Genomic DNA, 17977 nt, shown 5'->3' on the forward strand with positions numbered 1-17977 from the left:
CTGGGTCGAGGGTGTAGTTTCAAATCAAAGGCGTTCACACACGTGCCGTCATGCAGTGAGAGGACATATGTCAATCACCGGTATCACGTCCATAGCACGCAGGCAGACATTTTGACGTGATGCTTCGGAAAGCAGACAGTACAGCAGGAAGCAGCACACGGGCGATGATGGAGGAAAACACCTGCATAACGAAAGCGAATGGGTTAGTTGTCCATCTCACAGCACAGCCACCAAGGCCACTCGTCAAGTAATCCTTCCTGAATCCGGCGCTTTTCGCCGCGCCTGCGCAGTGGGGAAACGTAATGTCACCGCCGGAGCGCCGTGTACAAAAGGAAGACGTGGCGCGCTGCTTGTAGGAATGCGCTGCGTGTAGGAATGATTTCGCATTCCTACACGTAAGCAGTCTTAATTGTATCTGCCAGATTTATTTTCTAATAACTTTGTGTGAAATAAAAACATACCCCAAGGCTAATCAAATGTCCAGACAATTTAGGTTTTCATTTAATGTCTCTAACAGCATATATACAGCAAAGTTAAGTTGGCTTTCTGCTCAATACATTGTGTGTTGAATGTGTGAACACGTTACAATCGTACACATTTACACTTTTGGAGAGTCTAGTATTGTAATGCTGGCAAGAACACCCATGGAATGGTTGCGTCACATTCCTCAAAAAACCATTTTCTGGAGGTGTAAGGGTGTGAGTTACCGACACTAAGAAACACCTTCGAGGGCGTAAATAAATTTACTGTGGAGAGAATTTCACGCCAAGGGAAACCGGTCTATGCGGACCGCAAGTTAGTTTGCTTCTTGCAATGGGGTTGCGATGATATCAGTATAACAAGCTCTTATTGGCTGCTTGAAGGAAAAAAAAGATAGCGGGTAGACCTTAAGGCACCTAGCACACAGCACAACCCACTATCCTTTCAATCAAAGCGTCACAGCTCGGCATCGTCCTGGCGTCACCGCAGCTATTGGGAAAAAGGCAGAAGACTTGCTCCTTGCTCTCCATATTGACGACTCGCGCTTCGTTTTCAAATCTCCAGCTGATCCGTTGCCGTCCACAAGCTTACATTGATCGGTGGATGAAGTAGTACTAAGGACAAGCGCATCAGGGACCGCGAGACCTCTTCGCTATTTTGATGTTGGTTAAAGGTCTCACCAAATCGTTGCTCCGATTGTGAAGTTGCTAATCGGTCAAAAAAAGCTCATCGGTCAATTACGCGCAAGCTTTAGCAACGCGTTTAATTAGCAGGCAATATTGCTTTGGTTCTCACCTTCACCAAAAGCGAACCCATGAGCGAATGCTCGACTTATCGATTTCCCCGACACCCACGGGTGTGAATTGGAAGCGGAAGCTTCAGATCTCACTCCGATTGGCTTTAATCACCAGCGGCACCTCAAGCGAAATTTTAATCGCTCCAGCCGTCATTCCGTTCGGCCAGCCTATAGTAAGAATGACTGTACACCTAAGCAACATCAAACGTTTAGAAACGTCAAAAAACAAAGTTACATTCAATGTTGAACGCGTGGCAGTGTGGTCAGCGGACAAACGGCCGTGCAAAGAGCGGCTACGAAAGACTCAAATAGTATTGTTTTCTTGTAATATTTATGTTATACCTAATCAAGGCTCAGCTATCCTTCACCGCAGAAGTCTGAAATCTTAAACGTATGCTGCAACACCGGCGGTGCAAGAAGGAGATACATAGACAAAGCAAAGGGTAGCACCCGCCGTCATGACGCCCGAGCATTTCAGTTTTGCATAGTTTTCTTCACTTCACTTGCCGGAAGGTGTGACGTGGAATGTACACTCAGTGAGATATAGTGAACAACACATGCTTCAGCAGAATATTTCCTTGTACTTGGAAAAATATTATGGGAATGCTAAAAAAAAACGAAAGAAAAGTTTTTTTTTATATATATATTCTTGTCTAAGGCGGAGACCAGTTGGCGCTTGCTTCGGAGAAGTTTACCAACAATGAACTCCCTTCATTGTTAGTAACCTTAACGCTGTATATATATCATCCGAGGCGCAAACTGCCATTTGTGATTCTGGAGAAACGCAATGATTGCTGCCCTTTTCCTCGCAACCCAGCTCTTAGCTCAGAGCCAAGGGGAGAAACCTATATGCGACGGCGATTTCCCCAACGCTACCGAGGTAAGCAAGTACTCTACATATAACCAGTTCGCGTGTTGAACAAGGGGTTTGTGAGTATGATCGTCGCACATGAAGGGAGTTTACACAGGAAGTTTAGACAGTTTGAAATTTAGCAGAAACTCTGCCTGCTTGGCTCTTGTGATATTTTTTTTATATTATTATCTTGAAAAGGCTAATAATGGACACGTCAAATTTTCGTGAGGTTAGATTTTTGGTGAGGTTAGATGGTCGTGAGGTTGTCGTGAGGTTAGATTTTTGGAACCGTGAGTTATGATTAGACCCCCAAAAAGGTACACATTTAAAAAAGAGGTAGGTACAAGGTACATTAGGTCCTCAAAGAGGTACAAGGTACATATTTGGCCGGCGGTTATTGTTCTAGCGCAAACACAAAAACAAGTTTGTCTAATTGAAAACGCCGTTGCCACAAAAACAAACAAAAAACGCCATATTATTTTCTAACAGTAGTAAAAATAGTGTCGTGTCTGCTACAAACCCAGTACCGGCTCTATGCAGCTCACACAGAAATCTAAAGGAAAATGGCCCATGTATTACGGTCGCTTCGGTACTTCGGACCAAAGACGCAGAAATAATCTGTGGTTCCCATGAGCTTATGTTACTGGCGATGGATTTTAAGCACGAGGAAGCAGGAAAACATGACGTGCCATGTCTGTACTTTGTTTCACTTTCTAGCATGGTTTCTAGCAGGCACACACTAGCAATCCGTACCGTAAAACGGAAAGTTGACGAGTACTTGAACGATTTTATATCATCGAAGCAGAACAAACACGCCTAAACTGTTCGTTTTCTTCTTTTCTCTGCTTTTTTGTCGCTCTATTTCTCGTTTTCTATCGGAACCGCCAATGTCAACGCTAATGATTTGCCTTATTCTCCTCCGTCTTGGCCCCGGCGAAGTGTAGGCGGACGCAGACTGAACTTTTGACCCTCTGCTATTTCACGTTGGAAGCGATCGACAACCGGTGGCCTTTTGCGAATATGAATTTTTGTCCGCACAGAAGCTGACGTCGTTTGGCCACGTTTAGAATGTATCAGGCGCATTCAATGCCTTCAAAACATCTGCCGCGGAGCAGTGCAGCGAATATAACACACTTGCGAGCGCGCCAACAGAGACAAGAAAAGTATTTTGAGGAATCGCCCACGCAAAACAGTAACGGGAGGATGTAAAATGTGTCACGCTTTTAGTATCTGCTGATGAAATTCCAAAAGTGAACGTCGGTGCCGATTTTATCAAAATCGGGGAATGCCGTGTGAGTGACACGGCTGCTGATTCTCCAGGCGTTGTTACGGGCATGGCTTTCTGTGCAGCCGTGGGGGAGCCAGACGGGCTGGTGGTGCATTCCCCAGAACTTTTACCAGGTAGATACCCTGCGGAACGCGCCACCAGGTGCTTCCCTATTGAAAATTTTTGTAAAGGGACCGTCAGCCTTGAAGAATTATGGGACCTCACAGTCCTTCAAAACCCTTAAAAAATACCCTACAGAAAAACCCTTCAAGGATACCCTATAGAAAAACCCTTTAGCCCCGCAGACCTTCAACCCGTCAGACCCTTTAGCCCATCAACCCTTTAGACGCACAAATAACTGTGAACCATAGACAAAAATGCATTTTAAAACATTATTCAAAAATTATTGCAGCCATACAGTTTTACATGCATAATATAACGCAAAAAGCGATAAAAAGCAGCGTTTGTACAAACCCGGCGCAAGGAGCTGTAGACAGAAGAGATCATATCAAATAGGGACAACTGACTTCTTTATATAACAGAAAAATATCTTTCAAAGTGCTCACAATGCCGCTGGGTGTATTCCTAATGTACGGTAGTTCAGCTAATAAAACCGAGCAGGTGCACTTGATGGACACATACACAGTCTCCGTAAGCACGGTTAACGAGAACCACGAACTCGCAAGCAGCACCCGCCGCCATTGAGAAATCCCGAGCACAGTCACGGTTTCGTCCATAATGACGTCGCGCCGGCGTCTTCGGCGTATTTTTTGCTCGCTGGATACTTCTGAAGTCGGACGGACGAAGAGGCACAAGAACAAGTCTGGACAGCGGCCGTCATCCATGTCTGAGGACCCACAGTGGCATAATCCCGGTGCGCAGGCACAGCATATGGGGGAACGTTGACCCCGACTGCAAGGCTTTGCAGCGGGCAAGCCGACACCGGCCACCATCTCCTTGAATGCGCTGAACACGATGGCGCTCGAGCGGTGCTGAAGGCGGCCAACGCCGAACTATGGTTCACCTGCGTGACCAAGGAAGAAACTGCACAGATCAAAACAGACCAAGGAGCGAGCCCTCAAAGCCATGCATGCTCACCTTCCTGGAGGAAATTGGTCCGCTCCAAACATCCACGGCGGCTCGTGGGCTAAACGGAACCGCCCATGAGCAGAGAGAAAATGGCTATACATGCGGGTGGCCTCCCCCGTTTGCAGACACCACTCTCTCCCGCCAACCGCTGGCCTGGCAGCCCTGCACCTTCTCCCCACCGCCGGGCGGAGAGAGGTGCAGTGTTGGTTGCTTTTTGGAGACCCCTTCCCGTGGAGGAACCGGTTCCCGGAACGAGTCGCCCCCGCGTGAGTTCCTGTTTCTGGAAAGCGCACTGCTCTTGGCTTTTTTTTTAAATTATTATTCGTGATTGCACGGATTTCCCCTCGAGCATACAGCATTTCGTTCGCCTCAAAACGCCGCTCGGCCAACACCACTCGGCCCGCGGCTCGTCAATTCTCTACATGGGGCGGTCGTCCTCAGTGGCCTCCATGGTGACCGAACACCCGGGCAGTGACAGACGTGTCTAGGAGCCCACTCGTATTTCATAGAAGAGCAGTAATAAAAATCTGTCCGTAGACACACACGATAGGCATTCTTCAAATACTTATTTTTTCCAGACGCGTACAATAAGCAGCTATGTCCTTATTCTGCGAAATGCGTTTTCTCCACCTAAGCCGTTGCCCACAGACGTCTCAAGAAGCCTGAAGGTTTTCCCGACCCCAGTAAAAAAAGTGCTTGACCGGCTTTCAGACATTTCAAGGCATTGTAAAGGGAACTTCAGACGTTTCAAGAGAGCCTCTAACGGGGCCAGCGAACCCACCAGGAAACATCGGTACCACCTTCAAACAACTCACAATTTCCAGAAGTCCCCTCACACCCTTTAAAAATCCTAAAGTCCCATCAGAGCGATTTTCAATAGGGTACCATCAGGTGGAAGCACCTGGTCATGGTGTAGGAGGGAGAGGTGACTCAACGAGTTCAGTCGGCGTGGTGAAACTTGGTTCATGGTTCATGGGCGCGTCAGCAGGTGGCGCTGCACGACCCCAGGCCATACCGAGCCAAATTTTCGTGCGCTCTGCCCTGAACGGAGTGCGCGCCTCATTTCCGGCGTAGCCTAATTGTGCATTTTTCGATCAATGTTTATCGCTTTGAATAGCTGAAGGACTTTCCAGATTACGTGGAGGTCGTGGTCTAAACTCTAACGAAACGACAGCGAGTGTTTGCCTCCTGTACCCGATTTCGGTGCTTGTCTCGCGTGCGAAACGACGTTGGTTTTGGACAGGTGCTCGACTTAACTCCGCGCCTGTCAACGCCTGAGCAGAAGTTATTATCATGGCGTTCTCGGTCTAGAAACTCCGAAGCGCTCAATGCCAAGGCATGGTAGTTTCACGTTCGAGCGATTCTGTGAGACGCTACGAGGATTTCTCTGCGGAAGATTCAGGAATAATTTTGACCTTATTGACACGGATGCTGCTGCAGCCTCCTCTGCAGTTTTCATACCCATGCAACGTGCATGTTCAACACGTTATGTGCGTGAATTCATGGTGAAATTCGAAGTCAGAAATCTGAGGACGTCGTAAACATTAAAGCCGCGATGTTCATGCTGTGCAGCGATGTGTTGTCACCGCAAATTATTCAAGGATTATCATGTTTTTGTAGACTAGCTATCGGACACATTTATAGGCATTAAAATCTGTTTATTACACTTGTAAAAAAATAATGATCTTAAACAAAACATCACAAACCATCACTCAGTTTGGTTGCACAAGCTTTGAGAGTTTTCTGAAGTGATTTTTCTTGTTTTCTTTTTCCTTTTGATGTTTGCAACACTGCCTCATTCGCAGTACAACATAATAGTGCAAGATCTTAGTAATTTTGTCATCTTTGTGGCTAAGACAAGGAAACCACAGGCAGTTGGTTGCTGTCTTACTCATTGACTATTATTTGCTAGTAAGCATTCCTTTTTCTACAATGCTTTTGAAATTCCATCTCCGTTGCATGGAGGAGAACCAAAATGCTAGTCGTGGGTTGAATTAGCTTCCCCAGGGTCTTGCAATAAACAAGGGCCGCCTAAGGTTTCTGACAGTGTGAGAGGGGTACAACAAGGCCACGTTTACACTCATGACATTCTGTGCTTTTAAGCAGCTTGCGGCTCATGTATCCAGCAACATAATATACTAAACAGCCCACAACTCCACAAGAAGCATAAGAATGATCAAAAGCCGCTTCCCACTCAAGTTCCTCACCAATGTAACCATCTAGCCTCCTCCTAAGTTTTTGTAGTTTGGTTTCTTCTTGAAAGTCATCATTGAACGCTGAAGTAAGGTCCGATAGACTCAATCATGGGGCTTCCTGTCCAAGTTAGCGACTGCAGAAACTGTGCCAAACACCGAAGCGCAACGAAGGCACTTGCATTCCGACCCAGACGGACCTCTCACGTATGACCGGTATGGCCCGCGCTACCCGTGGCGCCCTCTTGTAGAAAAACAGATAACGTGACCAACTGTTAGACGCGGCCGTTTCGCTACTCCTTCGAGTCATTCACACACCTCTCCTTCCTCCACCGTGCACCTGGTGGAGCCGGATGCACCTGGCGCATCCGGATCCGCTGGAGTGCACCCGTCGGCGTCCGCACAACATATGAGCGGCTGCGTTGAGCTGGCCCCATGACAGTTGCGGGAGAGTTTTCGTCCCCGGCCCATATCTGCTTCCCGGCCCGGAGAGGCCGAAGTGCGCGAGCCGCGTGCCTCGGGTTGACGTTCGATGCTTGCAGTCTCCGGTTGGCTTGGTCACACTGAGTGAATGGAACTGACGGCGGCCAGGATGGCTCCAGCTGGTGCGGTGTCTTCGACAACCGAGTCTGCAGGCGCTTGCCCATGAGCACCTGAGCGGAGGTTATTCCGTTTACACCAAGCGTGTTCCTGTACACCAGAAAGGCAAGGTAGGAATCATCCGCCTTCCGGAACAGTTCCTTGACCGCCGTCACCAAACGTTCGACCTCCCCGTTCGACTGTGCAAAACGGGGGCTGCTTGTGACGAGGCGGAAGCCGTAGGACTTGACGAAGGAAGATAATTCCTCGCAGCAAACTGAGGTTCGTTATAGCTGTGCACCACTCCTGGGATTCTGTGACGCACGAAAACGGTCTTGATGGCGTCGATGACAGCAGGTGCTGTCGTCGAGCGCGCCCAGGCTGATGAACTCCAGGAAGCGTGACCAGTAACCCAACAGAATGACGTATTCCTGGCCGTTCAGATAAAAGAGATCACTCCAACCTCTTCTCAAGGTGGTCTTATAGTTCTTCACGGCAGCATTCAGCTCTGAACGCTGCACTCTAGTTTGGCGTACATGGGGCAGTTATACAACAGCGTGTCTATCTGGTTCTTGATGCCCGGCCACCTGAGCGACTTCCGAGCGAGAGCTTTGCATCGGTTGCCGCCCTGATTCCCATCGTAAAGGAGCTCCAGCATGCGCTGCTGAAGGGTGGGCGGCACAACGATGCGGGCCCCTTCAAAAGCAGTCCCTCGCAGACGCTAAGGTTTCCTTGGTACTGCCAGTACCTCATGATGTGGAGAGGCAAGTGAGACTGCCGTGGTCGGCCGTTGGCGTAGTACTGAAGCAGCGGACTGCACTGGCCGTCGTTGGCTTTGGCCTGGCGCAGGTGCTCGAGCTGCGATGAGACAATGTCTGGGAGGGAACAGATACACTTTTAGAAGAAGGGCTTCACTTGATTCACCCGGCTGGCAGTAGGGGAATGCAGCGATGCGCGCGAGAGCGTATCGGCACTTGCCAACAGGCTTCCCGATGCGTAGAGTATTTGGTACTTGAAACGCATCAGCTTCCAGCGAAACCGCTGGATTCGTGATGGCAGCAGGTCAACGCACTCCTCGAGCCTCTGCACCGCCCACGCGACCGCCAAAGTCTCTTTTTTCGTTTGGCTGTACCGGCGTTCTGTAGGTGCTCGGGACCGCGATGCAAGAGCGACGACCCGACGCGCACCGGATGGCTGCTCTTGAGAATGCACCGCCCTGAGTCCAGAGGAGCTGGCGTTGGCCGAGATCGCGGTCTTGTACGCTTTGTGGTAACGATCCACGCAGAGGTCTGAGCACAGCAGCTTCCTCAATTAAGGGAGGGCAGACTGCTGCAAATTACCTAAGTCCAAGCTGAGTTCTTGAGCAGTAAAACTCGCTTCGGTGTGGCCACCTCTGACTCGTGGGGTAAAAAGCACCCGATGTGATTCACAAGGCGCAGTACACGACGGACACCTGCCACATATTCGGGTACGGGCATGGCTTGAATCGCGGCCACCTTATCTGGGTCTAGAGAGACGCCTTGAGTGTTGACCGCGACGCCAAGCAAATTGACGCTGATGTGGAAAACGAGCACTTCTCCCGGTTTAGTGTGACTCCTGCCGTTGCTAGCCGATCAAGGACTAGCCGGAGACGGCCGTCGGGCTCGCAGCGTGTCTTCCCAAGGGCGAGTATGTCGTCAATAATGTTCACAACACCCTCTTAAGGATCCGGGATATCTGCCGCTGAAAGTACTTCGGTGCAGACGTCTTTCAAACGGCACGGGGACAAATCAGTAGCGGCCAAACGGGGTTATGAAGGTGGTTAACTCTTGGGAGTCGGGGAAAAGCTTCACCTGGTAAAACTTAACCTGGCGTATAACTTGTTGACAACTGTGACTTTTTCGGACAACCCGAGGGGATTGTTTGTAAATTTAATCACAACGTTGATTTTCCTCTTATTGAAAACTTTTATTAAACAAACACAACTCAATTTCACTTTTCAACAAAGAAAGTTAATTTCGCTTTTGTTATCGTTGCGCTCCGTTGTCGATCTCTCTCTGAGACCCCGTCCCGCGATCATTTTCCTTCTCCTCCCGCCGACGTTTCAGATTCTGTTTCCTTCCCGGTCCGCCTTTCACACCCCCAGATGGCTGATGACAACGGCAGATATCTACTCTTTGCCCAAGTTCGCCCGAGCTGGTGTAAACATCACGTGAGGCCACGGGCAAAGCTCAGTCTGCCTGGAGCCTTTTGATGTTACTTGAGCATCCTCGTGCAGGTCTCTTTTTTAGTGTGCATTTATTTTCGGCCTGTCCAAGGTCATATTTTAAAACCGCTCTGTTCTACGGTAGGAAGCGCGTGACGCACTCGAAGAACTACCTTGCTGACCCGAGTCCAATCCACGCAGTGCCGATAGCCTCCCGACACCTTGGGGTCGAAAACCAGTCCAGCAGTCCAGTCAGTGGGTGTGCCCACCCGACGAATCGCGCCTTGAGCTCCTAGATTAGCGAGCTCTGTCTTGACGGTGTCACGGAGGGGGAGCGGGGGGCGCCAGGGTACGCTTAACGAGAAAGACGTAGCGTTGGGTTCCAGCCTGATGGTGTAGGCTTCGGGAAGCGTCCCAAAACCTCGAAAAAGGCTGGGATTGAGGCACAAGTCGCTCATGCGCTGAGGAGTCCCCGAGACGCGGTCGACATATCTACAAGCGCGCAAGGTTTGAATTTCCGGGAAGCTTAGGAGCGGTACCGTATCGATGCCCTACTGAAAAAAAAAAAACATTTGAAATTCAAACGGGTGGAAAACTGGTCGACCCGTTTAAATCAAACGGGTGGAAACTCGTCGACCCATTTGGATCAAACGTGATTATGGGATACGGGTAGCCGTTTGAAACGGTACCCGCTCAAAACGGTACCCGTTTGATACGGGTTCCCGTTCGACCTTGCACGTGACCACACGTTTGAACGTGCAATTCGAATCGGAAAATTATGCGCTAGCCCTAAATGGGGATCATCTGATAGGTTGGTTATCTTAAACTTATTTAAGACTTTCCGAAACTCATAAACCTATTTATAACATAAAGGAAACACGTAGAACAAATGTGCTCACGTAGGTGCTTGCAAATGGACAGGAAAACAGACACAAAAGATTGTTTTCAATTCTCCTCAAAGTTTATTACGTCTTCTGGAGACAAGTACAAACGTGCAAGCGATCTGTGAAATGTGAGAGGCACTCTAAGCTTTTATACAACTGAGAAGATAGCAAAGCAAACAAGAACCGAGGTAATTCTAGACTATGAAGGTAGACTTTGGGGAAATTATTCGCCCGGCTGCTGCGAGAATAGTGGCTGCATAATTATATAGATAATCTGGAAGAGTACGAGTAGAAGAATGGTCAATCGTTGCCAAGAAGTAGGTTGCAGCGCACTTACCATAAAAATAGCGGACTTGAAAGATGTAATCCGTGATATTTGTCGACACGGTCAAAGCAGGACAACCACACCAACACAAACGAGAGGGAACGGCTCCTTGGAAGTTTCAACAGGATGTGGCGCACAAGCTGTCATTTACCGAACCCCACCAAACCGCAAGAGTTTCAGACTTCTTTAAAGAATCGCTTGTTGCCGATATATGCGTAGGACTTTTCGAACATTGATAGCTTTTGTGCACATCCAATACTTTGTCGAGAGACATGCAAATAAAACCGCAGGGTTAGGTGACAGATCGAAGCAGGTGGACGAGCGAAGTTCGAGCTGGAACTGAGAACAAGCAGACAAAGAAAAAAAATTACACCATCTTCCCGAGGGGAACCATGGGTTGATGCGGAGCATCGCGGATCGTTATTAACGGTGTTATTAACGGTGTTAGTAACGTTGTTAACTTGCGTGTTATTACGTTGTTAACTTGCGTTGGTTACGTCACAACCCGTGAACGTTGTTGGAAACTCAGCGATGCTCCGCATCACCCCATGGTTCCCCTCGGGAAGATGGTGTAATGTTTTAACGTGCATCACGCAGTAGTGATCACACGAACGCGTGCCGGTACGAGACTCATCCAGATCAAAACGGGCGGGGGCGGCGGGGATCAAATTCAGGAGGTTCCCAGCGCAAGCTTTCGCTCCACGCTCCGAGCTGAGACGCGTGAGCCCACTCGGCCACTCCCTCCCCTTGAACGCGCGCAAAAAAAATTGGCTTGCTCTTTATGTTTATACAGCCTTGATGGAGATGCGCCTCAACGGGTAATCTGTCTCTTAGCTGTAGATGAGAAATTTAGCCAGTGCGGTACAACCGCTAACCTGGGGTTTTTAACGTGCATCACGCAGTAGTGATCACACGAACGCGTGCCGGTACGAAACTCATCCAGATCGAAACGGGCGGGGGCGGCGGGGATCGAACCCAGGAGGTTCCCAGCGCAAGCTTTCGCTCCACTTTCCGAGCTGAGACGCGTTAGCCCACTCGGCCACTTCCTCCCCCTGAACGCGCGCAGCGCGCTACCGCTGCTTATATTCACTCTTGAAGGAGAGGAGACTAGAGGAGGAGAGTTGCGCATGCGCGCGTGGTGTGAGTAGAAGCGAACGCACGCGAAGTGCACGCAGCTGTTGGAGAGAGGGAAGGAGGAGAGTTGCGCATGCGTAGTGTGAGTGTGGACAACGACGCCGCGGGACATAGACCCGAGCAAGAGATGCTCCGCATCTAAAAAGCGGCTGCCAGTCGCACCCTTCCGGATCTCGATGCTTATCAGCGTGTAGCTCGCGCCCTGCTGCGGGTCACGTGACAGAGGTGACAAGAGAGGAGGGAGGGGGCGAGGTCAAGCCCCTCTCCCTCTCCACAGGCATTCCAGTGAGATGTGTTTTTGTAACCTCTCATTTTAGCACGTTCGAACCTTGGAAATGGCGGCGGAGCGGCCAGAAGCTCGGCTTGCGCCCGAGCGAAGAAAGTAGTCAGCGCGAGCTCGTAGTTTGACTGCTGCAACGGCGGGCGTGCTCTGGCAATGCTCGATGTTCTTGCAGCCGCGTGTTCGCGCGCTACCTTCGCTGCGTCTTGAAAAAGAAGAAAATTATGTGTTTAATGGCACAGCTGCGTCTTGAATTAAAGTGAAACAGAGTCTAGACGTACATTCTTTCACGCGGTCGCGTCTTCTGCGAGAGAGATTCGAGCTGAATAAGTAAATTGAGGCAACAAAGATGGACAAAGTTTTGAATTTCTGTCAAAAATATCAGCTCACCAACGTCGCGCGTTTACGTAAAACAAAAAGAGACTGATATTTTTAGTTGCAGTATAAGCGAACATCAGCGCAATTGAAATATAAATATAATTACTTGCCTTACGCGGACGATCTGAAATCTATGAACCGGTGCTCTCAGCCTTCCGGAAACATTGGCTGCCACGGCTGAAACGCTAGGCGTGCCCACGCCGCCGATTTGTACGTTCAATATCAAACGGGCTCCGGAGAGCCGTTTGATTAAACCGGTACAGTTTGCAACATGGTCACCGGGTTGAGCAAACGTGCGACAACTTTGCCCAAACGAGTCGCCCATTTGCCCAGACGAGCGCCCCATTTGCCCAGACGAGCGACCCGTTTGCCAAAGGAGTGACCTGTTTGTCCAAATAGGTGACAGTTATGGCTCATACGGGGGACCCCTTTGAGCCATACGGGCGACCCCTTTGAGAAAAAACTGGTGACCGGTATGGTTAAACTGTTACCGGTATGGACCCGTTTATTTTTATATAGGCGCCAAATGTTTTTTTTTCAGTAGGGTGGACTGGGACGTAGAGCAGCTGCGCGATGGACACTGCCGTGCCACGCCAGGGTAGCGACGTGTAACGTGATGGCCAAAAAGCGACAGCGTTCGGTCTTATGGCGCGTTCACACTGGAAGCGGATCCGCGTTCGCGAAGCGGATCCGCGCGTTCTAAACCGCAAAGCGGCTAGGATCGAGCGTTTGGAGCGCGTTTTCGCCAACCGCTTCGGGACCGATTTCTCCCAACCGCTTTCACGAACCGCAAAGCGGTAACCAATCACAACGCGACGCTGACGTGACGTCAGTGACTTTCAAAACAAGATGGCACCTGTCGCTGGTGAGGCGTCCAAGGCGCTATAGTCCTAGCGCTGTAGTCTTAGCTTTCGACAAATCAACAGAGAAACTTTATGTACTCGTCCGTCACTTGAATCCGCCGCGAAAAGAATTGACTCGTAATTTTAGCGAGCTTCGCACCGGTGATTTGGTTCGGGTAAGAGTTTGTTTATTATTTCGGGTGCCACAGCCCAAGCTTGCCTGCCTTGTTAATCTCTCTGCCTGTAGAACGTCGGAGCCCGCCCCTCTGATCGACCGAATTGTCAGCTTTTCTACCAACTAGGATGGTCGCGTGAAGTATTGAAAGCTTTCGACACCGTGCATGACCACCACGAAGGCCGACAGAGACGTCGTGAGCTTGATTGCGTAGCCAACGCACTACCGCGTAGGGGGCAGGGTACCGCTAGCTCGACCTGTAACGTTTACTACTAATAAATAAAGGGAAGCTACTCAAGGAATAAAGTGTACGTACCAGACAATGCAGAGGTAATCCATACGGCGTTTATTTGAGCTTAATGTCAAACAAACAGTAGACTCGATCGACGAGCGAGTGACGAGAGGAGAGTCCGCCACCAACGAAGCCACGACCGCCTAGCACCGAACACATTTCCCCGCACCACGGTCCACCCCACCGCTCACAACTTCGAAAATTATAAGAGCGAAACACAACGAGGGGAGAAACTGGCCCTGTATCCCGAAAACAAGGTCAGCTATTCATGCGGGAAGGGTCTACTTCGAAGAAAAGGTCGGGGGCATCCTGTTCTGAGTCAGCAAGGCGCGCCTAGCTGGGCTTCGCTTGTGGGCGAAGTCGAGGGAATCACAGGCGAGTTTGGCGGGTCCGTGCTTTTCTTTTTGCTGCCTGAACTCGTGATGCGCCCGAACATCCCGGAGAAAAAAATTCCGAGTGCCAAAATAGCAAAACTTTGGCTTCGGATCTTGAATTAAAGTGGATTTTGGAATGTAAAACAGGGTTGCCAAAGGCAAGTCTCAAAAGATCACGCGTGATCGTCGAGAAACCGCAAACCGCCTCCCGGTGTGTCTGAACGGGGTCGCTCGCGAACCGCATCCGCGACCGCTTCGCGAACGCGGATCCGCTTCCAGTGTGAATGCTCCATTAGGCTACCATTTTTATCTCAATCCGCGTTCCCCTGGCACGCGCTCCCAGAGCGCGCTTCTTCGCCTTAGCAATACCAGCGATCATCACATTATCCCCCTTCACAAGGAAGTAGCCGTCCCGGCACTAGGCTTCTCACGCTAGGGGCACTCAATCGCAATACCCCGCGGCTCGGCTGAATGTTCCTCGCTGCCGAAGGACGTACCGCCCTTCTGGCTCTGCCTGCTGTGGCACGTCTACAGGCAAGTCCGTTAGAGTGACGTCATCAGGGGGAATGGAACAACGACTGGAAGTTGATCGTCGTCCAGGAGTACGCACCGTTGGCTAGTGGCGTATTGTGCTGGCCTCCGTCAGTGCCCTGGTCCCCGTTTTCCTCTGCTTGGTGGTCAACGTGAAGCTCGTTGTCGAGGATATCTAACAACGGTGGGTTCTCAAGAGAGTCGGCCGGTAGCGGATCCTAGGCTGTTTGTACCGGTGGTAGACTTTCGAGCGCATCGACGTACAAATCATCACCTTCAATGTCTATTATGTCTGGGAAGTCGTGGACTGCTGGGCGAGTAGAAGTCGGGCCATTATCTTCGTTTTCTGCGATGATTATATTGGGGACGTTCTTGAGTGCTGGTGCAGGTTAAGGCCGGTCGTTATCCGTGACGTGTGATAACGTCCTGGGAGGCAACAAGACTGGCTCCTTCCCATCGGCTACCCGCTTCAAATGGTCGGGGTGTATAACCCGCCGCTTCCTTTCTCCTGTTTCTTCCTGGATTCTCTACTCGTTGTTAGGTAGCTTCTTGAGGACTACATATGGACCCAACCATGGCAAATAAAACTTCGAGGACTGTCCTCGTGGCACACAAAGAGAATCTAGAAGAACTCTTTCGACAGGTTCGTAGTCTTCTTCACTGGTCGTGCTGTCGTAGCGGCGCTTCTGTGCATCCTGTGCTTTCATATTGTTCACGATTGCGTGGTCGAGAGCCTTTTGTAATGTTGTCAGTAGACGCGATGAGTGTTGTTCGTATTCGGACGTCGACGCCATGTTAGTATGGACGTGCACGTCGAGCAGCATGTCCGCTGGGATATTCATGTTTGTACAGAAGAGCAGATAATGAGGACTAACCAGTCGACTCATGCAGGCTCGAGCGATAGGACATCACGACGAGAGGGAGCTAGATGTCCCAGTCAGTCTGTGTCTCATTGACGTACGCACTGAAGCTGTTCATCAGCTTGCGATGAAATCGCTCAACGAAGCACATTTCTTGAAAGCGTTGCTCTCGAAAGCTCTGCTTTGGTAAGGGTGTAGTGCTGACGGCATCCCATAGCGACTGAAGAAGTTGTGGACGAAACTATTCGTGACCTCCTTGCTTTCTTGAGTCTTCAGAGGGAGCGCTTCAACCCATCGAGCGAAATAGTCGCTCACCACCAAGATGTACTTGTGGCCTCTTTCCGTCGTTGGAAACGGACCAGTGATGTCAATAGCCACGTTCTCAAAAGGGAAGGGGGCCGCTTTCTGATTGAAGGTTGCTCGTGGTCTGGGGTTTGGTGCCTTATGAGCGGAGCATTTAACACATCTCAAGCACCAGTCGGCTACACTTGTTGCCAATCGGATACTGAAAAAGCTTTCTGCGGCCTTCTTTAGTGTCTTGGCGCGCGCAAGATGCCCGCCCTTCAGTGCATCATGAACGGAGTCTAGGACCAGCGGTATTCATGTCTCGGTGATCACGGGAACGAAGGTTGACTCTGGTGTCTTCGCCCAGATGAGGCGGCCGTCGACGGGCCTTAGCTTCTGCCGGTTGCAAAAGAGCACTCCCGCGCTACATCGACAAATCTCTCCTGCCGGCGTGGCTGCAGGCAGGGCGTCGATGATGAGCGAAACCTGCGGGTCACGTTGTTGTTTTCTCAAAGGTCTGTCATGGTGAATGAAGACTGTGCAACTGTCATGAGCGCAACATGTTGGCCTTTTTTCGCCGGGAAAGGCCGTCGGGACAGCGAATCTGCATTACCATGTTGCTTTCGCCGCCGATGCGAAACGATTAAGTCATACTCTCTGAGTTGGTCAATCCAGCGGGCGACTTGGCCTTCCGGTTCTTCAAAGCTGTGTAGCCTGTAAAGTGAGCTGTGATCCGTCCTGCAGGTGAGCCGATTTCCAAGCGGGTAGTGCCTAAAGTAACGGACGAAATAAACCAGGGCCAGCATTTTTTTCCTGGTCACACTGTAGCGGCGTTCAATCTTCGTAAGGGTACGCCTGCCGTAGACGATTACCCTTTCCTTCCCATCCTGTACTTGGGATAGTACCGCGCCGATACCGTTTTCACTTGCATCCGTTTGGAGGATAAACGGTAGGTCAAAATTTGGAAGTGCCAGAACTGGAGAGTTCGTGAGGCGCTGTTTGAGCTCTTCGAAGGAGTCTTGGCACTTTTGTGTGAAGACGAACTGAACTTGCTTCTCCAACAATTCGTGAAGTGGGGCAGCAATGCCCGCAAAGTTTGCAACAAAATTTCGGTAGCACCAGGCAAGTCCTAAGAACGAGCGAATTTCCTCTATACTTAGAGGCTGTGGCCACTTCAAGACCTTTTCTGTTTTCGTCTCGTCGGTTCCGATTCCCGTAGCCGAAATTTCGTGGCCGAAGTACAAAAACGCTGTTGCTGATGAGGCGGCACTTTGAAAGTTTCAATTCGAGACCTGCATCTCTCAACGCCTGTAGAACTTGTCGAACGTGCATGACATGTTCGACTTGCGTTTTGCTGAAGATGAGAAGATCGTCGAGATAGCAAAGACAGAAGTCAAATTTTCCCACGATAATTTTGCACCAACCGTTGAAACGTCGCAGGAGCGTTAAACAGCCCAAATGAAAGGACATTAAATACAAAAAGGCCTTGATGCGTGGCAAACGCTCTTTTCTCTCGAGACCCCGTCGACATCTCCACCTGACAATATCCTGACGCCAGATGGATGGTGCTGAAATATTTAGCACCGCTCAGGGCTTCAACAGTGTCGTCGATCCTAGGCAGTGGATATGCGTCCTTGTCTGTGAACTCGTTCAGCCGGTGGTAATCTACGCAGAAGCGCAAGCTCCCTTCCTTCTTTTTCTTCAGAACGACCGGCGCAGCCCATGGGTTGTTAGAAGGAAGAATTACTCCCGTGTCCAGCATTTCATGCGTTTTCCCGGTCACAACTTCGTGGCGGTTCGGAGGTAGGCGGCGTGGGGCTTCTTAGATTTGTCCTGCTGCACCAGTGTCGATCGAATGCGTCAGAACTGACGTTCTCCCTAAGTCCCAATCACCTTGAGAAATTATATCCTCGAAGTCAAGAAGCGTACCATCGATGAGTTTTTGTTGATCACGCTGGAGGTGTTGTGATGCAGCAAGCTCAACTTGCAGCGAGGTGAGTGTCCATTTATCTATTTTCGTCGCAGAGCAAACGCTGTCTCGTGCCGCCTGCGCGTGCCTCTTGTCCAGTGGAGCAGCGGAGTACTCGCCTTCAAGGTGGTCAAAAGCGTGCAGGGTTCCGAGACTTGTACCACTGAATAAGGATACCGGCGTTCGGTATGGTTGAAGACACATACT

At 50.2% G+C, this 17977-nt stretch overlaps 1 protein-coding gene across 1 annotated transcript in view; it reads left to right on the forward strand.

The window, feature by feature from the left end:
• Positions 1-2063: 2063 nt before the first annotated feature.
• LOC120845891 overlaps positions 2064-17977 on the forward strand; it is a 61712-nt gene continuing 45798 nt past the window's right edge. Inside the window, exon 1 of the mRNA XM_040217450.1 lies at positions 2064-2156. Coding sequence (XP_040073384.1) covers positions 2064-2156 — 93 coding nt within the window. The remainder of the gene's footprint in view (positions 2157-17977) is intronic.

Source organism: Ixodes scapularis, unplaced genomic scaffold (genome assembly GCF_016920785.2).
Source record: "Ixodes scapularis isolate PalLabHiFi unplaced genomic scaffold, ASM1692078v2 PGA_scaffold12__126_contigs__length_90152505, whole genome shotgun sequence".
Classification (NCBI taxonomy): domain Eukaryota; kingdom Metazoa; phylum Arthropoda; class Arachnida; order Ixodida; family Ixodidae; genus Ixodes; species Ixodes scapularis.